Source organism: Aphidius gifuensis, linkage group LG1 (genome assembly GCF_014905175.1).
Source record: "Aphidius gifuensis isolate YNYX2018 linkage group LG1, ASM1490517v1, whole genome shotgun sequence".
NCBI lineage: Eukaryota > Metazoa > Arthropoda > Insecta > Hymenoptera > Braconidae > Aphidius > Aphidius gifuensis.
This window is the reverse complement of record NC_057788.1, coordinates 9,074,449-9,099,001: the sequence shown is the minus strand read 5'-3', so window position 1 is coordinate 9,099,001 and position 24,553 is coordinate 9,074,449. Positions and strand designations below refer to the sequence as shown.

Here is a 24,553-nt window from a genome sequence, read left to right as displayed (position 1 = left end):
GTAGGTTTCATGCACAAGTGTTTCAAATTCTTGCAATATTTAACAATTGTATCTGCCAAGTCAGGTGACACAAAATAACAAGCTAAACTAAGATATTCTAAATTTTTAAAGTTTTCCCATTTTGTCAAAGGAATTTTAGCAAGATCATAAAAATCACTTGGAATATCAAGATGTTTTAGATTTTTGCATTTACAGAAAATAGTATTGAGTACTTTTGTAGAGTCTTTCTTGTCTTCATTTAATCCTTTAATCCTTATTTGAATATATTCCAAATTAACGAGTTTATCGAATAGAGGAAACTCTATGTGTTTATCATATAATTCAATGTGAAGATGAACAAGTGTTGTTGCTTCTGCTATTTCTTGAAGAGTTAGCTCGTCTACGCTGAAGCCAGCTAAAATCAGTTTTTGGAGATTTTTAAATTTATTTAAAGTCTGAAAATAATAGAAATTTATTTAAACAATTTTTATTTATTTGATTAATAGTATTGTTTGGCACTGATGATAAACAACTAGTTGGTATTCAATAACAACTTACGAAAAGAACTGCTCGTTTATTGTCCCACCAACGTTTATTAGTTATGTGAATTTCATTAATTTCTTCTGGAAGACTATTAATTATTTCAAATAAATTAATTGTTTTATTTTTCATCGTATAGTTCAGTAACATTTTAATGCATCTTAATTTATCCAATTGTGTAAATGCTTGAACAAAGTGATCAGCATTATTAATTAAGGAATTATCATTAAATTTACATTCCAAGGTTGTTAAATTTTTACAATGATCAGCAACAAATGGCATGATACTTGAATCACAAACATCTGAGAGAGACAACTCTTTTAGATATTTACCACATCTTGATAATATTTTCTCGAGGTATGATTGTGTCAACAAACAGTTATCATAACAACGTCCAATTGATGATTCACATTTGTATTTTTCAATGTCATACCAGGCTAGTTGACATGCCTCTTTCCATTTAGTACAAACTAGAATAAAACATATATCAATTTTAAAAATTAATAATACAAACATTGATATTTAAATAATGAAAAAACTTTATTTTGATAATAATATTCACCTTTTTCCATTTCTATCCTTTCTGGTATTAGCAACAGCATAAATATTTTTGCTAATGAGTCGTTATTCAGTGAATTAATGACAATTTTTTTTTTATTTTCTTCACCATCATCAGAGAATTGTTGGTCTTTCACAACATACCTTCTTTTCGGCATTTTTTTATTATTGTCACAATCATCAGAGATTTGTTGGTTTCTTGCAACACATTTTCTTTTTGGCCTCATTTTAAGTAAATTCTAAAAAACTAATGATAAATTTTAATGTATATTACAACCAGACTAATAAAATAAACAAAAACAAGTTCTAAAATATAGTAGATCAAATAATGATTGATGATTTACCAGTAATTACCAGTAAAATTAACGCATCAATAAAATTATATTTAATGTCAAATAATATTGAATGTCATGCAACAATTAAAACACGTGTTTATATTTGCTAAATGTACTTAATTGTTAAAATTGTAAATTTTGATTTACCTCAATTGATCCTTTGATTTTTTTTTTATTTTTAAAAAAATGTATTTATTTATTGATACAATTATTTGTATATATTTTTGATTAATTTTGCTATTAATTATTGTTATGACATTGTTTGACTGTATAAGTTATCTTATAAATGTTATGCACTAGATTGAGTTAAATTATTATTATGTGTAAGGAATGAATTGTAATTTTTACATTATTATTTACAGATATACTGTCATACATTTTAAATGTATTTTTTTTTATGATATGATAATAAAATATCATAACATGCGTATACACCATATATTTTCAAATAGCTAGTAATTTTAGTAGATTTTATAAATAAAAGTTTGCCTTTTCTCTTATAAATAAAATATTAATATTCATTTTATAAATATATATAATCGTAATCAATATTATTAAAAATAATATATGTTTTTATAAATTGATTTCTTTGATTGATTTTGAATAATTGAAAATCAGAAGTTAAATCAACAATTAAAAATCTCAATGGGAAATATTATTTCTACTAAAATATTAACAAAACTACCATAGATTACCCACTAAACTAAATACTAAATTTAGTAAAAACTAATCTATGCAAACACTATGAATGATTTACTAATATAATTTTGAACAAGAATAGATTGTCGTTTCTTTAATACATATAGTTTTTAACTAACTTTTATTTTATTCTGATATATGATATTTGAAATAACAATATATCAATTCTAATTAATACATTAATTATACCTATATATGAAAAACAAATAAAAATACATATAATAATAATATTAATAATGTCTATTATATGTTAATATACGGTATTTTTGATACAATTATTAAATAATTATATATTATTGTTAATTGATATTGTTGATGAATGGTAAATATTATTATAAATTTAATGGGAATAATATATTAACAACATATTACTAGTTAGTCAAAAACAAATATATATATACTTCGAAATTCGAATTATATATTTTTAGAATTTTTATGTTTAGAAGTTATTTAAAGGTTCTTTTTGTCATTTTATGTTCTATTAAACCATTTCATTTTCTAAAAATATATAAACATAGAAATGTACTTTTCCTCATAAATCACATTTGTTAACTTATTTATTGATCATTTTTTAAATAAAAATTAAATATTTATTTATAATATTAATGGAATAATATTTACGACAATATAAATTTTAGTTACAAGTAAATATTCAAATCATTACATATAAATACATAATCAAATCCAAAAAGTTTTATATTTATTATTTAGTCAAAATATTCCTTGATTAAATTTATCAATTTCATATCATTTAATTTGAAATATTTTAAGAATTTTTGTCAAGGATATAAAACTCATAATTTGTATATCACTACACATAATTTTATAAAAGTATAAAAATTGTACCTTACAAAAGTATTAACAATGACATTTAAGTTTTTATGATTTGAAGTAAAATAGAAAACAAGTTATAATAATAATTATTATTATAATAATAATAGTCTTCTTTACAATGTCTTCGACTTGATCACGTATTTTGTATGTGTTTATTTTGATAAATTTAAATTAATTTAAATCTATGCTCTAACTAGTAACAACCAACCATGGAGATTTAATTATTGACTTAGAAGCTTCAATTATTGAAATATCATTTATTCTTATGCGTAAAATAATACCATTTGTACGATTTTTAGTTGCCTGATCAGCACCGGTAACCAAGTCAATTGTAATATTTTTTATACCACAGGCATAAATCTCTTCGAGGTCTGGGTTATTTTTTATAAATTGAATAATACCAACATTAGTAAGTTCATTGCAACTATCACAATCAAATTTTTTTAATCCTTTTAATCTGATAATGTAGCTGTCTGAAATATCACGAAAACCTACTTTTAGTATTTCTAAATTTTTCAACTTTGTTAAAGCAAAGAGAGCTCCATTAATCGTACTGTATCCTGGTATATTTAAACTTTTTAGGTTTTTACAATTATTAGCAAGAGCAATAATTGTATTATTATCAATATTTCTTACATCAAACAAGCTTAAATGTTCAAGATATTGTAATTTTGATAACTCATGTAAAACAGATAGAGTAGAGAGTTCTTCACAATCAATACTTGTTGATAATATAGTGCAATCATTAAGTTGGTAATGTTTGAGTTTTTTACAATTGTTTGAAATTGCGATTATTGCTTCCTCACTGAGGCATTTATCATTTATCACTAAACTTTCAAGATTTTCCAATTTTGTTAACTTTTTTACAACATATGCTTCTATAATATCGCATATAGGGTTCATGCACAAGTGTTTTAAATTCTTGCAATATTTAACAATTGTATCTGCTAAGTCAGGTAATACTTTAAAACAAGATAAACGAATTCGTATCTTAAGATATTCTAAATTTTTAAAGTTTTCCCATTCTGCCAAAGGAATTTGAGCAAGATCACAAAAGTCATTTGGAATATCAAGATGTTTTAGATTTTTGCATTTACAAAAAATAGTGTTGGGTACTTTTGGAGAGGGGTTTTTGTCTTTATCTCTTAATTCAATCTCTATTTGAATATATTCCAAATTAACGAGTTTATCGAATAGAGGAAACTTTATGTGTTCATCATATGATAGAATGTCAAGATAAACAAGTGTTGTTGCTTCTGCTATTTCTTGAAGAGTTACTTCGTCAAAAAAAAGGGGTTTTAAAGTCAGTTTTTGAAGATTTTTAAATTTTTTTAAAGTCTGAAAATAATAGAAATTTATTAAAATAATTTTTATTTATTTGATTGATAGTATTGTTTGTCACTGGTGATAAACAACTAGTTGGTATTCAATAACAACTTACAAACAGAACTGATCGTTCACTGTCCCCAAAGTTAAATTAGTTAATTTTATTAATTCCTTCTGGAAGACTATTGATTTCAAATAGATTAATTATTTTTGTCCTGTCGATTCAGAAATTTTAATGCATTTTAATTTATCCAGCTGTGTAAATGCTTGAACAAAGTGATCAGCATTATCATTAAGATATTATCATCAAATTTGTTGTTGTTGTTACAGTGATTGATCAAGAAATGGAATGATACCTGAATCGAAGATATGAGAGAGACAACTCTTTTAGATATTTACCACATCTTAATAATATTTTCTCAAGGTATGATTGTGTCAACAAACGGTTATCATAACAACGACCAATTGATGTTTCACTTTTGTATTTTTTAATGTCATACCAGGCTAGTTGACATGCTTCTTTCCATTTGGTACAAACTAGAGTAAAACGTATATCAATTTTAAAAATTAATAATACAAACATTGATATTTAAATAAAAAAAAACTTTATTTTGATGATAATATTCACCTTTTTCCATTTCTATCCTTTCTGGTATTGGCAACAGCATAAATATTTTTGCTAATGAGTCGTTATCCAGTGAATTGATGACAACGTTTTTTTCATTCTTGTCACCATCATCAGAGATTTGTTGGTTTTTCGCAGCACATCTTCTTTTTGGCCTCATTTTAATTAAATTCTAAATAATATCCTATATTTAAAAAATTAATGATAAATTAAAATGTATTATAACCAGAATATTAAAATAAACAAAAACATGTTCTAAAATGTACATCAAATGAAGATAATTACCAGTAATTACCAGTAAAATTAACAACAATAAAATTATATTTAATGTCAAATAATATTAAATGTCATGCAACAATTGAAACACGTGTTTATTTTTATAAATATTTATTGTTAAAATTATAAATTTTGATTTACCTCAATTAATCCTTTGACTTTTTTAGTTTAAAACAAATGTATTAATTTAATGATGAATTTAATCAGACAATTTTGTACGTTTGACCGTTAATTTTGCTATTGTTATCTTTGATCATACAAAAGTCTGATATAAGGATTGATATTTGGATATACAATAATATATCAGGTTATTCAATTCACTTGTTATATGTATATCTATATATGGTAGTATATTTTACATATAATTTATCAACAAACAAAACACATGGATTGACATTGACATTAAGTGATCGCAGCTAGATGTCACGTTACCAGCATGGTTTTCATGACGGTATTGTAGACTGTTCTTAAGTTAAGGTATTTTTTTCTTGATAAGCAATTATTAAAATAATATAATTATTGTTAATTGATATTGTTGATGAATGTTAAATAATTATTATAAATATTTGATGGAAAATATTATTATTCAACCCGGAACACGGCCATTTGACAAAAACTACTAGAGTCAAAAACAAATATATATATACTTCGAAATTCGAATTATATATTTGTAGAATTTTTATGTTTAGAAGTTATAGTTTGAAAGGTTCTTTTGTCATTTTTATGTTTCTATTAAACTATTTCATTTTCTAAAAAATATAATAAACATAGAAATGTACTTGGACTCCTCATAAATCACTAATTTTGTTGGTAACTCTATTTATTGATCATTGTTTTAAATAAAAAAAAAAATAATTTATTTATAATATTAATGGAATAATATTTACGACAATAATAAATTTTAGTTATAAGTAAGTATTCAAATCATTACATTGCAATACATAATCAAATCCAGATTAAAAGTTTTATATTTATTATTTAGTCAAAAATATTCCTTGATTAAATTTATCAATTTCATATCATTTAATTTGAAATATTTTAAGAATTTTTCAGTCAACGAAAATAGTATAAAACTCATAATTTGTATATCACTATACATATAATTTATATTAAAGTATAAAAATTGTACTCTTACAAAAATATTAACAATGACATTTAAGTTTTTATGATTTAAAGTAAAATAGAAAACAAGTTATAATAATTATTATTATAATAATAATAGTCTTCTTTGATAACGTATTTTGTATGCGTTTATTTTGATAAATTTAAATTAATTTAAAGGATAAATCTATGCTCTAACTATCAACAACCAACCATTGAGATTTAATTATTGACTTTGAAGCTTCAATTATTGAAAAATCATCCGTTATTATGTGTAAAATGATACCATTCGTACGATTTTTAGTTGCCTGATCTGCAGCTATAACGAAGTCCATTGTAATATTATCTACACCGCCAATATCAATCTTTTCAAGATCTGGGTTATTTTTTATAAATTGAATAATACCAACATCAGTAAGTTCCTTGCAATCATCACAATTGAATTCTTTTAATCCTTTCAACCTGATAATGTAGCTGTCTGAAATATCACGACAACCTAACTTTAGTATTTCTAAATTTTTCAACTTTGTTAAAGCAAAGAGAGCTATTTCAGTAATTGTACTGTATCCTTGGATATCTAAATATTTTAGATTCTTACAATTATTAGCAATAGCAATAATTGTATTATCATCAATATTTTCTACATCATTCAAGCTTAGATGTTTAAGATATTGTAATTTTGATAACTCATTTAAAACAGATGGAGAAGAAAGTTCGTCACCATCAATACCTGTTGATAATATAGTGCATTCATCAAGTTCTAAACGTTCAAGTTTTATACAATTGTTAGAAATTGCGATTATTGCTTCCTCACTGAGGCGTTGATAATTCATCTCCAAACTTTCAAGATTTTTTAATTTTGTTAACTTTTTTACAACATTTGCTTCTATAATATCGCATATAAGGTTCATGCACAAGTGTTTTAAATTCTTGCAGTATTTAACAATTGTATCTGCTAAGTCAGGTGATACTTCATAACAAGATAAAGTAAGATATTCTAAATTTTCAAAGTTTTTCCATTCTTCTAAAGGAATTTTAGCAAGATCATAAAAGTAATATGGAATATCAAGATGTTTTAGATTTTTGCATTTACAAAAAATAGTGTTGAGTACTTTTGTAGAGTCTTTTATCTCTTTACCTGCTCTTTGAATCTCTATATGAATATATTCCAAATTAACGAGTTTATCGAATAGAGGAAACTCTATGTGTTTATCATATAATTCAATGTGAAGATGAACAAGTGTTGTTGCTTCTGCTATTTCTTGAAGAGTTAGATCGTCTACGCTGAAGCCTAGTAAAGTCAGTTTTTGAAGATTTTTAAATTTATTTAAAGTCTGAAAATAATAAAAATTTATTCAAACAATTTTTATTCATTTGATTAATAGTATTGTTTGGCATTGATGATAAACAACTAGTTGGTATTCAATAACAACTTACGAAAAGAACTGCTCGTTTACTGTCCCAATAGTTATAAATTATATTAATTTTATTAATTCCTTCTGGAAGACTATTGATTATTTCAAATAGATTAACTGCTTTTTTTTCTGTCCTATGAATCAGAAACATTTGAATGCATTTTAATTTATCCAACTGTGTAAATGCTTGAACAAAGTGATCAGCATTATCAATTAAGATATTATCATCAAATTTACATTCCAAGGTTGTTAAGTTGTTACAGTGATCACCAAGAAATGGAATGATCCTGGAATCGAAGATATCTGAGAGAGACAATTCGTTTAGATATTTACCACATCTTAATAATATTTTCTTAAGGTATGATTGTGTCAACAAACGGTTATCATAAGAACGTCCAATGAATGATTTACATTTGTATTTTTTAATGTCATACCAGGCTAGTTGACATGCCTCTTTCCATTTGGTACAAACTAGAGTAAAACGTATATCAATTTTAAAAATTAATAATACAAACATTGATATTTAAATAAAAAAAAACTTTATTTTGATGATAATATTCACCTTTTTCCATTTCTATCCTTTCTGGTATTGGCAACAGCATAAATATTTTTGCTAATGAGTCGTTATCCAGTGAATTGATGACAACGTTTTTTTCATTCTTGTCACCATCATCAGAGATTTGTTGGTTTTTCGCAGCAGATCTTCTTTTTGGCCTCATTTTAATTAAATTCTAAATAATAGCCTATATTTAAAAAATTAATGATAAATTAAAATGTATTCTAACCAGAATATTCAAATAAACAAAAACATGTTCGAAAATGTACATCAAATGAAGATAATTACCAGTAAAATTAACAACAATAAAATTATATTTAATGTCAAATAATATTGAATGTCATGCAACAATTGAAACACGTGTTTATTTTATAAATTTACTTAATTGTTAAAATTATAAATTTTGATTTACCTCAATTAATCCTTTGACTTTTTTTAGTTATAAACAAATGTATTAATTTAATGATGAATTTTAATCAGACAATTTTGTACGTTTGACCGTTAATTTTGCTATTGTTATCTTTGATCATACAAGTCTGATATAAGGATTGATATTTGGATATACAATAATATATCAGGTTATCTCAATTCACTTGTTATATGTATATCTATATATGTGTAGGTATATTTTACATATAATTTATCAACAAAACAAACGCACATGGATGACATTGACATAAGCGTGATCGCAGCTAGATGTCTACGTTACCAGCATGGTTTTCATGACTGTATTGTAGAATATAGACTGTAGTCTTAAGTTTTGTTTATTATAAACAGTTGTCAGTTATTAAAATAATATAATTATTGTTAATTGATATTGTTGATAAATGTTAAATAATTATTATAAATTTTCCATGGGAAATATTTCTATTTCTTACGGAACGCGGCCATTTTTCCTACTCAAATTTGACAAAAACTACTAGAGTCAAAAAAAAATATATATATCCTTCAAAATTCGAATTATATATTTGTTGAATTTTATGTTTAGAAATTATAGTTGATTTTAAAAGTTTCTTTTGTCATTTTTATTTTATTAATAAGTCATTTTATTTTTTAAAAAATATAATTAACATAGAAATGTACTTGTTCTCTTTATAAGGCACTAATTTTTGAGTAACTCTATTTATTGATGATTTTTTTTAATAAAAAATGAATAATTTATTTATAATAAAATTGATGGAGCACGACAATAATAAATTTTAGTAACAAGTAAATTTTTAAATCATCACTTTGCAATACATATTCAAATCCAGATTAAAAGTTTAATATTTATTATTTAGTCAAAAATATTTCTTGATTAATTTATCAATATTTTATATAATTAAATTTGGAATATTTGAATGATTTTTCAGGCAACGAAAATAGTATAAAACTCATATCTTTTATTTCATTACACATAATTTATATTGATGAAGTATAAAAATTGGACTTATACGAAAAAAAGTTTTAATTTCTAATTTTTATTATCTATCTAATGTATATTAATACAAAAAATTATTCAAGAAAGTATTTTTATTATTGAACTTTTTTTTACAAAAATATTGACAAGAACATTTTAATTTTTATGATTTCAAGTAATATAGAAAACAAGTAATAATGATATAATGTATACAACGTATTTTGTATGTGTTTGTGAGAATACATTATGGAAGAATATTAAGCGTAATAATACGAATCAAAAGTAAATAAGAAAAATATACGATAAACTTAAATTAGTTTGAAGGATAAATCTACGATTTAACAACCAACCATTGAGATTTAATTATTGACTTTGAAGCTTCAATTATTGAAAAATCATCTATTATTATGTGCAAAATGATACCATTTGTACGATTTCTAGTTGCCTGATCTGCAGCTATAACGAAGTCCATTGTAATATCATCTATACCGTCAATATCAATCTTTTCAAGATCTGGGTTATTTTTTATAAATTGAATAATACCAACATCAGTAAGTTCCGTGCAACTTTTACAATTAAATTCTTTTAATCCTTTCAACCTGATAATGTAGCTGTCTGAAATATCTTGATAACCTACTTTTAGTATTTCTAAATTTTTCAACTTTGTTAAAGCAAAGAAAGCTTTTTCAGTAATCGTACTGTATCCTTGGATATCTAAATATTTTAAATTTTTACAATTATTAGCAATAGCAATAATTGCATTATCTTCAATATTTTCTACATCATTCAAGCTTAGATGTTCAAGATATTGTAATTTTGATAACTCATTTAAAACAGATGTAGAAGAAAGTTCATCACCATTAATACCAGCTGATGCTACTGTGCAATCATCAAGTTCTAAACGTTTAAGTTTTTTACAATTGTTAGAAATTGCAATTATTGCTTCCTCACTAAGGTGGCATCCAGTATTCATCTCTAAACTTTCAAGATTTTTCAATTTTGTCAACTTTTTTACAACATTTGTTTCTATATTATCGCATACAGGTTTCACGCACAAGTGTTTTAAATTCTTGCAATATTTAACAATTGTATCTGCTAAATCAGGTAATACTTCATAACAAGATAAACTAAGATATTCTAACTTTTTCAAATTTTTCCATTCTGCCAAAGGAATTTTAGCAAGATCATAAAAGTTGTTTGGAATATCAAGATGCTTTAAATTTTTGCATTTACAGAAAATAGTGTTGAGTACTTTTGTAGAGTCTTTCGTCTCTTTAACTCCTCTTAGAATCTCTATTTGAATATATTCCAAATTAACGAGTTTATCGAATAGATGAAACTCTATGTATTTCTCATATATTTCAATGTGTAGATGAACAAGTCTTGTTGCTTCTGCTATTTCTTGAAGAATTAGCTCGTCTACGGAGCAGTCAATTAAAGTCAGTCTTTGAAGATTTTTAAATTTATTTAAAGTCTGAAAATAATAAAAAATTTATTTAAACAATTTTTATTTATTTAATTGGTAGTATTGTTTGTCACTGATGATAGACAATTAGTTGGTATTCAATAACAACTTACGAAAAGAACTGTTCGTTCACAGACCCAATAGTTACAGAGTATATGAATTTTATCAATTCCTTCTGGAAGACTATTAATTATTTCAAATAGATTTAATGCTTTTTGTTTTGTCGTGTTGTTAATTAACATTTTGATGCATCTTAATTTATCCAATTGTGTAAATGCTTGAACAAAGTGATCAGCATTATTAATTAAGAAGGTATCATTAAATTTACATTCCAAGGTTGTTAAATTTTTACAATGATCAGCGACAAATGGCATGATACTTGAATCACAAACATCTGAGAGAGACAACTCTTTTAGATATTTACCACATCTTGATAATATTTTCTCGAGGTATGATTGTGTCAACAAACAGTTATCATAACAACGTCCAATTGATGATTCACATTTGTATTTTTTAATGTCATACCAAGCCAGTTGACATGCCTCTTTCCATTTGGTACAAACTAGAATAAAACGTATATCATTTTATAAAATTAATAATACAAACATTGATATTTTATTAACAAAAAAGAAACTTTATTTTGATGATAATATTTACCTCTTTCCATTTCGACCCTTTCTGGTATTGGCAACAGCATAAAGATTTTTGCTAATGAGTCGTTATTCAGTGAATTGATGACAACTTTTTTTTTATTCTTGTCACCATCATCAGAGAATTGTTGGTCTTTCACAACATATCTTCTTTTTGGCATTTTTTTATTATTGTCACCATCATCAGAGAGTTGTTGGTTTCGTGCAACACATTTTCTTTTTGGCCTCATTTTAATTGAATTCTAAAAAATATATATTTAAAAAACTAATGATAAATTTAAATGTATATTACAACCAGATAATAATAAAATAAACAAAAGCATGTTCTAAAATATAGATCAAATAATAATTGATGACTTCACCAGTAATTACTAGTAAAATTAACATCAATAAAATTATATTTAATGTCAAATAATATTGAATGTCATACAACAATTGAAACACGTGTTTATTTTATAAATTTACCTAATTGTTAAAATCATAAATTTTGTTTTACCTCAATTGATCCTTTCTTTTTTTTATTTTTAAATAAATAGATTAATTTATTGATGAATTTCAATCAGACAATTTTGTACGTTTGACCATTAATTTTGCTATTGTTCTCCTTGATCATGCAAGTCTGATATAAGGATTGATATTTGGATAATATATCAGGTTATCTCAATTCACTTGTTAATTGTTATATCTATATACATATGTACATATATATTTTACATATAATTCATCAACAAAACAAACGCACATGGATGACATTGACATAAGCGTGATCGCAGCTAGATGTCTACGTTACCAGCATGGTTTTCATGACGGTATTGTAGACTGTAGTCTTAGTTAAGTTTTGTTTTTTATAAACAATTATTAAAATAATATAATTATTGTTAATTGATATTGTTGATAAATGTTAAATAATTATTATAAATTTTCCATGGGAAATATTTTTATTTATTACGGAACGCGGCCATTTTTCCTACTCGAATTTGACAAAAACTACTAGAGTCAAAAACAAATATATATATCCTTCAAAATTCGAATTATATATTTGTTGAATTTTATGTTTAGAAATTATAGTTGATTTTAAAAGTTTCTTTTGACATTTTTATTTTTTTGATAAGTCATTTTATGTTCTAAAAAATATAATGAACATCGAAATGTACTTGGACTCCTCATAAAGCACTAAGTTTGTTGGTAACTCTATTTATTGATCATCGTTTTAAATAAAAAGATAAATAATTTATTTATACCACTAATGGAATAATATTTACGACAATAATAAATTTTAGTTACAAGTAAATCATCACTTTGCAATACATATTCAAATCTAGATTAAAAGTTTTATATTTAGACAAAATTATTATTGATTGATTTAAATTGATAGTTATCAATTTTTTATAAATTAATTTGGAATATTTTAATAATTTTTCAGTCAACGAAAATAGTATAAAAATCATAATTTGTATTTCATCACACATAATTTATATTGAAGTAATAAAAATTGTACTCTTACAAAAAAAGTTTTTGTTTCTAATTTTTATTATAGATCTAATGTTTATCAAAACAAAAAATTATTCAAGAAAGTATTTTTATTATTGAACTTTGTTTTACAAAAATATTAACAATGACATTTTAATTTTTATGATTTCAAGTAATATAGAAAACAAGTTATAATAATATAATATTTTTTTACAATGTCTTTGATTGGGTAACGTCTTTTGTATGTGTTTTTGAGAATACATTATGGAAGAATATTAAGCGTAATAATACGAAATAAAAGTAAATAAGAAAGATATACGATAAACTTAAATTAGTTTGAAGGATAAATCTATGCTCTAAACAACCAACCATTGAGATTTAATTATTGACTTAGAAGCTTCAATTATTGAAAAATCCCCCATTATTATGTGTAAAATGATACCATTTGTACGATTTTTAGTTGCCTGATCAGCACCAATAACCAAGTCCATTGTAATATTATCTATACCGTCAACATCAATCTTTTCAAGATCTGGGTTATTTTTTATAAATTGAATAATACCAACATCAGTAAGTTCCTGGCAACCTTCACAATGTAATTCTTTTAATCCTTTTAATCTGATAATGTAGTTGTCTGAAATATTACGAAAACCTACTTTTAGTATTTTTAAATTTTCCAACTTTGTTAAAGCAAAGAGAGCTGTTTCAGTAATTGTACTGTATTCTTGGATGTCTAAATATTTTAAATTTTTACAATTATTAGCAATAGCAATAACTGTATAATCATCAATATTTTCTACATCATTCAAGCTAAGATGTTCAAGATATTGTAGTTTTGATAACTCTTTTAAAACAGATGGAGAAGAAAGTTCATCACCATCAATAGTTGATAATATAGTGCAACCATGAAGTTGTAAACGTTTCAGTTTTTTACAATTGTTTGAAATTGCGATTATTGCTTCCTCCTTGAGACTTCTATTATTCATCTTTAAACTTTCAAGATTTTCCAATTTTGTTAACTTTTCTACAACATTTGTCGCTATATTCTCCCATATAGGATTCATGCACAAGTGTTTTAAATTCTTGCAATATTTAACAATTTTATCCGCTAAGTCAGGTGATACTTCATTACAAAATAAATTAAGATATTCTAAATTTTTTAAGTTTTCCCATTCTGCCAAAGGAATTTTAGCAAGATCATAAAAGTTATTCGAAATATCAAGATGTTTTAGATTTTTGCATGTACAAAAAATAGTGTTGAGTACGTTTGCAGAGTGTTTCGTCTCTTTATCTGCTCTTTGAATCTCTACTTGAATATATTCTAAACTAACGAGTTTATCGAATAGAGGAAACTCTATGTGTGTATCATAGAATCGAATTGCAAGATGAACAAGTGTTGTTGCTTCTGCTATTTCTTGTAGAATTAGTTCGTTTACGCTGAAGCCAGCTAAAATCAGTTTTTGGAGATTTTTAAATTTATTTAAAGTCTGAAAATAATAGAAATTTATTTAAACAATTTTTATTTATTTGATTAACAGTATTGTTTGGCACTGATGATAAACAACTAGTTGGTATTCAATAAAAACTTACGAAAAGAACTCCTCGTTGACTGTGCAACCAATATTTATAAAGTATATGAATTTCATTAATTTCTTCTGGAAGACTATTGATTATTTCAAATAGATTAAGTGCTTTTTTTTCTGTCCTATGGTTCAGTAACATTTGAATGCATTTCAATTTATCCAACTGTGTAAATGCTTGGACAAAGTGATCAGCATTATCAATCACGAAATTATCATCAAATTTACATTCCAAGGTTGTTAAATTTTTACAATGATCACCAATAAATGGCATGATACTTGAATCACAAACATTTGAGAGAAACAATTCCTTCAGATAATTACCACATCTTGATAATATTTTTTCAAGGTATAATTGTGTCAACAAACGATTATCATAAGAACGTCCAATTGATGATTCACATTTGTATTTTTTAATGTCATACCAAGCTAGTTGACATGCCTCTTTCCATTTGGTACAAACTACAATAAAAAATATTAAATTTAATAATTAATAATACAAACATTAATATTTTATCAACAAAAAAGAAACTTCATTTTGATAATAATATTCACCTTTTTCCATTTCTATCCTTTCTGGTATTGGCAGCAGCATAAATATTTTTGCTAATGAGTCGTTATCCAGTGAATTAATGACAACTTTTTTTTTATTCTTGTCACCATCATCAGAGAATTGTTGGTCTTTCACAACGCATCTTCTTTTTGGCCTTTTTTTATTATTGTCACCGTCATCAGAGATTTGTTGGTTTATTGTAACACATTTTCTTTTTGGTCTCATTTTAAGTAAATTCTAAAATATATATATTTAGAAACTAATGTTAAATTAAAATGTATTATAACCAGAATAATAAAATAAACAAAAACATGTTTCAAAATGTACAACAAATGAAGATTGATGATTTACCAGTAATTACCAGTAAAATTAACATCAATAAAATTTAATATCAAATAATATTGAATGTCATGCAACAATTGAAACACGTGTTTATTTTATAAATGTACTTAATCATTGTTAAATAAATTATAAATTTTGATTTACCTCAATTGATCCTTTGATTTTTTTATTTTTAAATAAACGTACCAATTTATTGATGAATTTCAATTAGACAATTTTGTACGTTTGACCGTTAATTTTGCTTTTGTTATTGCTTGATAACCTTGATAATATCAAATATTAATTGATATTTCATCACTTGGAATAACGTGATCGCAGCTAGATGTCTACGTTACCAGCATGGTTTTGATGACGGTAATCGTGGGTAATCGGTATTAAGCCTGGATGACCGATGACGTTTGTTTATGATGATGAATGATGAATGATGATGATTCTTCAACTCCACCAAAATATTTAACTCGAGTCTTCTAGAGACAATCAAATAAACATAATTGACATTTTTTTTTTTCATCAATAAGATTCATTAATATTAATATTTTAATCACTAGTCTCCAGGATGTGGGTTACCATTTTTTCTTGTTGTGATGTACCACTTGATTGTTCATCAATAGTACTCAGTTATGATAGAACTATCAATGATTATTGCAACAAAAAATTTGAAAATTATTTATTATTACTATACATAACACACATAAAATTTTGAATGTTATAATTAATACCAAATAAATAAATTTTGCTGTAATTCATTGTCAGCTGTTAAAAGTTAAACCCAGTGTATCATCAAACTACATCAAATAACTTGACTAATTACTTTATTTGTTCAATTCAATCTTCTTGTATTTATTTTTCCATTATTTTAATTAAGATACTCAACAAGATAATTGTCATGTTCATGAATTTACTTTACCTATACAAACTTATAAGTATCTACAATAACTGACATATTTATCAAAAAAATATAAAATGATTTTTTAAGCCATTTTAAAATCATCAAAGCTGTAATGTCATATGTACGATTAAATGTAAAAATAATTGTCTGATTCGAAAAATTATTTAAAAAAGTATATTCATTTTTTAACTTAGTTTCACAAAATTATTAACATATTGACATTCAAATTTTAGATGATTCCAAGTCATATAAAAAACTAGTTATAAAAATAATGTTCTTGTACCATGTTTTCATAATGTCATTTGAGATTAAATTATACGATATCCAACATTTAACAATTGAGATTTATTTATTGATGTAAAATACGACGGATATCCTGAATTTATGTGTAAAATGATACCATTTGTAATATTATCTATGCCAAGGAGTAATCGAATTGTAAATTTTCCAAGCTTGTTAAAGCAATGAGAACTGTTTCAGTAATATTATTTCCGGCACCATAGATTTTTAAACTTTTTAGGTTTTTACAATTATAAGCAATAGAAATAATTGTACTATCTTTGAAATTATTTGTCCCACTTAAATTTAGATGTTCAAGATATTGCAATTTTGATAACTCATTAAAAACAGGTGTATAAAAAAGTTGCCGACCACTAACAGATGATACTATCTTGCAATCGATAAATTCTAAACGTTTAAGTTTTTTAAAATTGTTTGAAATTGTAATTATTGATTCTTCAATGAGGCTCATGCAAGGAAGCAATATTAAACTTTCAAGATTTTCCAGCTCTGTTAGCTTCTTTAAAGCAGTTTCATTCATTAAGTCATCAGGATTATGTAATTTTAAATGTTTTAAATTCTTGCAATATTCAACAATTGTATTTGCCAAGTCAGGCATTATGTCACAAGAAATACCAAGATATTCCAAGTGTTGAAAGTTTATCCATTTTTCAAGAGGAATTTTAACTAGATCATAAGGACCAGGTGGCATATCAAGATGTTTTAGATTTTTGCATGTACAACAAATAGTATTGAGTATTTTTGTAGAGAGTTTATTCGCTTCCTTCCTTGCAACCATCGTTAAATCGATGTATTCCAAATTAATGAGTTTATTAAATAGAGGAAACTCGTGGTTTATATCACATGGTTGAAGGCTGAGATAAACAAGTGTTGTTATGTCTGATATTTCTTGAAGAATTATGTTGTCTAAATTGAAGCTATGTACTGTCAATTTTTGAAGATTTTTAAATTTTTTAACACTCTGAAAATAATAAAAATTTATTTAAATAATTTATATTTATTTAATAGTATTGTTTGTCATTATAGTGATGATCAACAACTAGTTGGTATTCAATAACAACTTACCATAGAAATATTTTGTTTTTGATTTAACCGAGGTTCAGAAATTAAATGAATTTCATTAATTTCTTCTGGAAGACTATTAATTATTTGAGAGAGATTAATTGTCTCATTCGAGTAGTTGTGATCCACTCTTATTTTGATGCATTTTAATTTATCCAACTGTCTAAATGCTTGAACAAAGTGATAAGCACGATCAATAAAGGAATTATCATAAAATTTACATTCCAAGGTTGTTAAATTTTTACAGTGATCACCAATAAATGGCATTATCTTTGAATTGCAAACATTTGAGAGAGACAATTCTTTTAGATAAACACCACATCTTAATAATATTTCCTTGAGGTATGATTGTGTCAACAAACCGTTGTCATAAGAACGTCCAATTGATGGTTCACATTTGTATTTTTTAATATCATACCAAGCTAGTTGACATGCCTCTTTCCATTTGGTACAAACTACAATAAAAAGTATCAAATTTAAAAATTATTAATAAAAACATTGATATTTTATCAACAAAAAAGAAACTTTATTTTGATGATAATATATACCTTTTTCCATTTCTATCCTTTCTGGTACTGGCAACAACATGATGATTTTTGCTAATAACTCGTAATCCAGTGAATTGATGACAACTTTTTTTCTATTCTTGTCAACATCATCAGAAATTTGTTGATCCTTCTCAACACATATTTTTTTTGGCCTCATTTTAAGTAAATTCTAAAAATGTATAATTAAAAAACTAATGATAATTTTAAATGTATCACAACCAGAATGATAAAATAAACAAAAACATGCTCCAAAATGTAGATCAATTAAAGATTGATGATTTACCAGTAATTACCAGTAGGTAAAATGAACATCAATAAAATTATATTTAATGTCAAATAATATTAAATGTCATGCAACAATTGAAACACGTATTTTTATTTTATAAGTGTACTTATAATTATTGTTAAAATTATAAATTTTGATTCACCTCAATTGATCCTTTGATTTTTTATTATTATGGAAATATGGAGTAAGTAACAACGTATTGATTAACGTGATCGCAGCTGGATGTCTAACATGGTTTTGATAACAGTATTGTAGTCTGAATGACGTTTTAAAACTGTTTTGTTATGATGATTCTTTTTTAAAACAATTGTTTGTGATGATGATTCTTCAACTCCACCAAAACATTCAAATCGAGTCTTCTCGAGAGATAATTAAATAAACATAATCAAACATAATTAATGGTATCTTTTGATCAATAATAGATTTATCAATAAAATCCCTCTAAAATCTTCTTATCACTATAGTACTCCAAAATGATGATTACCATTTTTTCTTGTTGTGATGTACCACTTGATTGTTCATCAAGAGTCCTTCGTTATGATGGAACTATCAATGATTATTGCAACAAAAAATTTGAATATGATTTATTATTACTATATTAATCAGATTAATTACTCGAAGAAAAGGTGAAAAATTTAATTTTTTATTAATAATTGTTAATAATTATTAATAAAAATATTTAGGTATTAACAGCTAGTATACCTAGTGATCGAAATTAGTATTAATAATTTTTTCAAAAAGCCTAAAGAGGTCTCTAGTCTTCTTTGAATTTGCCTCGTGGTGTCAGCCTGAAATCTGAATTCCCCTTTTCAGCAAAAACACTCCATCAAGATGGTTAGTTTGTAATTTTTTTAATAAAAAAGTTTGGTTATGTTTCATTGACATGTATGTAAAATATGGTATTAATTATGACATAAATTATTTTCCAGGGTAAAGTTAAGTGCTCAGAACTCCGCACCAAGGACAAAAAAGAGTTGCAAAAACAACTTGGTGATTTAAAAACTGAATTGACCAATTTAAGAGTTGCCAAAGTAACCGGTGGTGCTCAATCAAAATTATCAAAAATGTTAGTATCATTAATTAATTTTGATTATTAAATTAATTATTAATTATTTACTTTGTTTAATTTTAGATGTGTTGTACGTAAAGCAATTGCCCGTGTAAATATTGTTATGCATCAAAAACAAAAAGAAAATATTCGTCTTCTTTATAAAAATAAAAAATACAAGCCTCTTGATATTAGACCAAAAAAGACAAGAGCAATCCGCAGAAAATTGACTCCATTCCAAGCTGGTCTTAAAACACTTAAGACTGTCAGGAAAATGTCAGCCTGGCCACAAAGAAAATTTGCACTCAAGGCCTAGGTTAACAATTATTTCTTAATTCAATAAAGAAATATTAAAATATATTTCTCTTGTTTATTTATTTATTTAACAATCCAGTTTATTTTATACATTATTACCCAACCTAAAAAATAATATAAATGTTGATAAGTTTGAATGACAGATCTATTTAAATTGCCGCCATATTGTTTGTTGTTTATAAAAAAATAAAAAAGATAATTAATAGAAATATTAATTTATTTAATAATCATCAACTAGCTAAATGCAATCTCCAACATTTCTGATACATCAACAATTTTTTCTCTTGGTTTACCGACATCTTTACCACGACTTATTTCGATTTTATCAATTTTTTCCCAATCATCAAAACTAACAGATCTTATATTTTTAGCTTCAAGTATTTTTAATATTTCATATGAACCAGATTTAGCTGTTGTTAAATCAAGATCTTTTGATATTTTACCACCAACATAAATAGCATCATTCATAGTTGACAATATAACACCAACTGGTCCAGTTGATAACCATCCAGCAGCATATAAATTATCATTAACAAAACCATTTGAACTAATTATTTTACCTTTTTTAATATCAAATGGTATTGATTGATCAATTTGTCTTGATTTATAACCAATACTTCGAAGAACTAAACCACAATTAATATCTTCAATATCAAGTGTATCTTTAGCTTGTTGATTTTTGTAATCAGTACCTTCAAGTACATTAATAGATAGACGTATTTTTTCAACAAATTCATTACCAATAATTTCTTTAGGTCCTCGTAAAAATATTGGAGCAAATTCTTTGCTCAAATTATCATGATTATTTGTTGAATCATTCAAGTTATTAATCATCAATTCAGTAAGACGTTTTCTTGGTCTTGGAAGATTTGGAATCATTTCTGAAACTCCATTAAAATCATCCATTCGCCAAGATGTTTTGCAATTTTTTAGCTTTGTCATTTCACGTAATTCAGCAATTGTAAATGCTGCTTGAAGTGGTCCTCTTCTACCAATCATCCATACTTTTTTAATTTTACTTTTAGATAATTGTTCCAATGAATGAGCAGTTATATCTGTTTTCTAAAATTAATCATTGTTATTTAAATAAAATTTATGTCATTTATTTTACACTTTTTTTTTACTTACTGCAAGTTCATCAATTGGAGTTAATAACATTCTTGCAACATCAATAGCAACATTTCCTTGACCAACAACAACAGCTTCTTCAACATCTAAATTTATTTTTAAATTTTTATCACTAGGAAGTCCATTGTACCAGCCAACAAATTGACGACTTGATAAAACATTTGATAAATTTTCACCAGGTATACCAAGTGATCTATCTTCTTCAGCTCCATATGTCTACATTAATAAAATAAAAAAAAGAATTAATCATCTTGTTTTAATAAATTTATATCAATTTTTTTTTACCAATAATACAGCATGATAATTTTCTTGAAGCTGCTTAACAGTAACATCTTTTCCAATATCAACATTTCCTAAAAATTTAACACGTGAATTAACAGCAATTTTTTTGAATGTATTTATAACATTTTTAACATCTGGATGATCTGGAGCAACACCAAAACGAACAAGTCCATATGGAACTGGAAGTCGTTCATAAATATCAACATGAACATCACTCGATGACTGTATAAACAAATTTATTTTTCCATTAATTAACAATCATATATTATTTTTTTTTTGATTAATTACTTTTAATAATTGTTGAGCTGCATAAAATCCAGCTGGTCCAGATCCAACAATGCAAACTTTTGGTGTAACTGTCGACGTACAATAATTACTAATAAATTTTAATAAATTTATTCCATTCATTGTTCCACCTGTAACATTTTTATTAAAAAAAAAAAAACAAATAAATATATATTTTCTAAATTAAATTAAACAGTTTTATAAAAATAATATTTGTCATAAAATAATTCAAGTATCATTAATTTATAAATATTATATTGATAAAAATACAATTAATACAATTTTTTTGCATGTATTAAATTATGTTCAATGAATTTTTTAATTATCCAGTGATTAATCTGCATTAGACTGTGATACATCTTGCAGTCTGAAAAATAAAAAAAACAATTAATTTTAATAATTTAATAATAATATTTTAAATTAAGAAATTTTAATAAACTTACCACATAATTCTTTAATTGGTACAACAGACAAAATAGTCTGTTTATTTTGTTCAATGCTATTTGATGTATCAAATATAATTTTAAAATAATCAATAATATATTCATTATTATTAAAATTGGACAATTTAATAATACATCCTAAATAATCATTTGTTTTCATGATAATATTATCAAATGTATGAGCAAGTAAATACAACAATCCAACATTAAATTGACTCAACAATGAATAGCCAATTAAAATAAGTTCATTATTTTTTTTTAATGTCTTTAATGTATCATATAAATTTTTAATTATCAAATTATTATTAGCCATTGTTGTATATTGAAATAGTAAAAATTTAGTATCATCATTTTTATTTTCTTCAATGTATTTATTTGTTTGTTCAATGAAGGGATAATCAATGACAATTGATAGTTCTTTTTGTATTTCAAATGTTGAATTAAATGCTTTTAATAGTTTTGTTATACAAAATCTTGAGCTTTGTATTATTTCATATGACAATCCAAGTGTTATTTTAATATCTTCTAGCTTATCAGTAAACTAAAATAGAAAATAAATTGATTAGAAAAAAATATATAAAATAATTATGATTAAATTTCTTACTTGATAATTAAATTGTATTTCATCAGATGTTATAATTGAATGTAATTCTTCAGAAATAATTGTCAAACGTTGAATTGGTGATATATATTCTTTTTTTTTTCTATTATTATATGATTCATGTGAAAATTTTGAATCTAATGTTTCACAATGTGATTGTGCAACATTATTACCAATAATTTGTTTTTCATTATCTAATTTATTTAATTTATATATACGTATAAAATTATCAGCAACAGAACGTCTTATTTTTTTAATTTCCCAATCATTATCATTTGTTTTAAATGTTCTAATATTATTTGATATAACTTCACATTGATGTGATTTAAAAAATTCTGATATTTGTATTAATTGTTGTAAAAAGCTATTTGGTATATCTTGTAATCTAAACATTGTAAATTTTGATTGTTTTTCATAATAATAACGTAATTTATTAATATACAATGATATAAAATTTTGTCCTTTAAAATCAAGACATATAAGATATATTTCTGAATTACCTTCTTTACTTGTAACTGGTTTATTAAATATAATACGTTTAAATGTACATGATAATAAATATATTAAACATATTGTTTGATGTTCAAATATTGTAAATAGTTTTAATAAATAACTACCACCAATATTTAGAATATTAAGTGCAGCAATTGTTTCACAATAATGTAAATGTGATACAACTAATTCTTGTTCATCTGGTGAATCCATACAATTAATACTACCATCAGCTGTTACTAACATAACATCATCACCAACACGTTCAATAAGACCATCTAAATTATTTAATTTCATTAAATCACCAGTATTATCAACACCAAAATACCAATTATTCATTGTATGTAATATAAAACGATCATCTTTAATCATTGTTGATAATGAATTACCCTCATAATGAGGATTTAATGTTGTACCAATCCAATTCCATTTTATATTTGGTGAATTTAATTTTAACCAATGATTTAATGATGCAATAAATGCACCTGGTGCTTCACATAAATGTAATGATTTAAATTTTTCATTACTTATTGATACATCTGGTACTAATGGAAATGATGATACATTTTCATAAAATTTACACCATGCTTGTGTTAAAAATTCTGGTGATATATCACGTCTTAAACGCCATTGTACATCACCAGCTTGATTACGTTTACGTGTATGATATTGCCATTCCATTAAATTATAATCATTTAAACGACTTTTCATTTCATTTAAATTTTTTTTTATTAATTTTAAATCATTTATTTCCCATGGTTCTTCAATAAACATATTATCACATAATGGTAATTTATAATTATCATTATCAATTATTAATTCATAATATTTTGTAAATAATTTATTAACTGTTATTGATACTGTTGCACTTGGACGATCAAAATTTTTCCAACTACGTGGATAATTTAATTGTTTATAATACATTTGTTGTTTTTCTGGTGACAAATGACGTTTTTTACTATCTATTTTTTTATTATCCATGATTTATTTTTGTCAATATTATTAATTTAATTATGTTATTATTTTTTACCTTGTTGGATTCGTTGATCCACTCTTCGATAATTGAGTTTGCCACAAACTAATTTATCTCTTTTTTTTTTTTTTAATTTTTAAATATTATTGTTGTTTTTGTTGTTGTCATTTTACTATTGTAATTATTTTTTTTTCGAAA

At 24.6% G+C, this 24,553-nt stretch overlaps 3 protein-coding genes and 1 long non-coding RNA gene across 9 annotated transcripts; 1 reads left to right on the top strand and 3 right to left on the bottom strand.

The window, feature by feature from the left end:
* Window positions 1-955: 955 nt before the first annotated feature.
* On the bottom strand, window positions 956-19,446 carry LOC122847681 (F-box/LRR-repeat protein 2-like). 3 transcript variants are annotated; one of them, XM_044145494.1, is made up of 5 exons: window positions 19,273-19,404; window positions 15,848-16,170; window positions 15,364-15,598; window positions 14,819-15,270; window positions 9,899-11,117 (listed from the first exon to the last, which is right to left on the bottom strand). In XM_044145494.1, the coding sequence occupies exons 3-5, from the start codon at window positions 15,584-15,586 to the stop codon at window positions 9,975-9,977; spliced, it is 1,818 nt and encodes a 605-aa protein (XP_044001429.1). In that variant the 5' UTR covers window positions 15,587-15,598; window positions 15,848-16,170; window positions 19,273-19,404; the 3' UTR covers window positions 9,899-9,974. The 3 variants fall into 3 exon arrangements, 2 of the variants coding, with proteins under 2 accessions (XP_044001429.1, XP_044001431.1); XM_044145496.1 differs by lacking the exons at window positions 9,899-11,117; window positions 14,819-15,270; window positions 15,364-15,598; window positions 15,848-16,170 and adding exons at window positions 16,354-17,853; window positions 17,958-18,409; window positions 18,503-18,671; window positions 18,931-19,144 and having other exon boundaries at window positions 19,273-19,445; XR_006373394.1 differs by lacking the exons at window positions 9,899-11,117; window positions 14,819-15,270; window positions 15,364-15,598; window positions 15,848-16,170 and adding exons at window positions 956-989; window positions 18,503-18,671 and having other exon boundaries at window positions 18,931-19,446.
* Window positions 11,623-12,475, bottom strand: LOC122847683. Its single transcript, XR_006373395.1, has 3 exons — window positions 12,255-12,475; window positions 11,766-12,000; window positions 11,623-11,670 (listed from the first exon to the last, which is right to left on the bottom strand). It is a non-coding gene; the product is annotated as an uncharacterized LOC122847683 (long non-coding RNA).
* A 62-nt stretch (window positions 19,447-19,508) lies between the features above and the next one.
* Window positions 19,509-20,196, top strand: LOC122847682 (60S ribosomal protein L35-like). Its single transcript, XM_044145497.1, has 3 exons — window positions 19,509-19,622; window positions 19,718-19,854; window positions 19,921-20,196. The coding sequence occupies exons 1-3, from the start codon at window positions 19,620-19,622 to the stop codon at window positions 20,150-20,152; spliced, it is 372 nt and encodes a 123-aa protein (XP_044001432.1). The 5' UTR covers window positions 19,509-19,619; the 3' UTR covers window positions 20,153-20,196.
* Window positions 20,197-20,353: 157 nt separating this feature from the next.
* On the bottom strand, window positions 20,354-24,532 carry LOC122847677 (NADPH:adrenodoxin oxidoreductase, mitochondrial). Of its 4 annotated transcripts, none has more exons than XM_044145491.1 (6): window positions 24,413-24,513; window positions 23,391-24,317; window positions 21,850-21,977; window positions 21,565-21,783; window positions 21,280-21,495; window positions 20,354-21,213 (listed from the first exon to the last, which is right to left on the bottom strand). In XM_044145491.1, exons 2-6 carry the CDS (start codon window positions 24,304-24,306, stop codon window positions 20,386-20,388), a joined length of 2,307 nt encoding a protein of 768 aa, XP_044001426.1. In that variant the 5' UTR covers window positions 24,307-24,317; window positions 24,413-24,513; the 3' UTR covers window positions 20,354-20,385. The 4 variants fall into 4 exon arrangements, 2 of the variants coding, with proteins under 2 accessions (XP_044001426.1, XP_044001425.1); XR_006373393.1 differs by lacking the exons at window positions 20,354-21,213; window positions 21,280-21,495 and adding exons at window positions 22,126-22,213; window positions 22,290-22,830 and having other exon boundaries at window positions 21,670-21,783; window positions 22,894-24,317; window positions 24,413-24,532; XM_044145490.1 differs by lacking the exon at window positions 24,413-24,513 and having other exon boundaries at window positions 23,391-24,366.
* Between the last annotated feature and the right edge of the window lie 21 nt (window positions 24,533-24,553).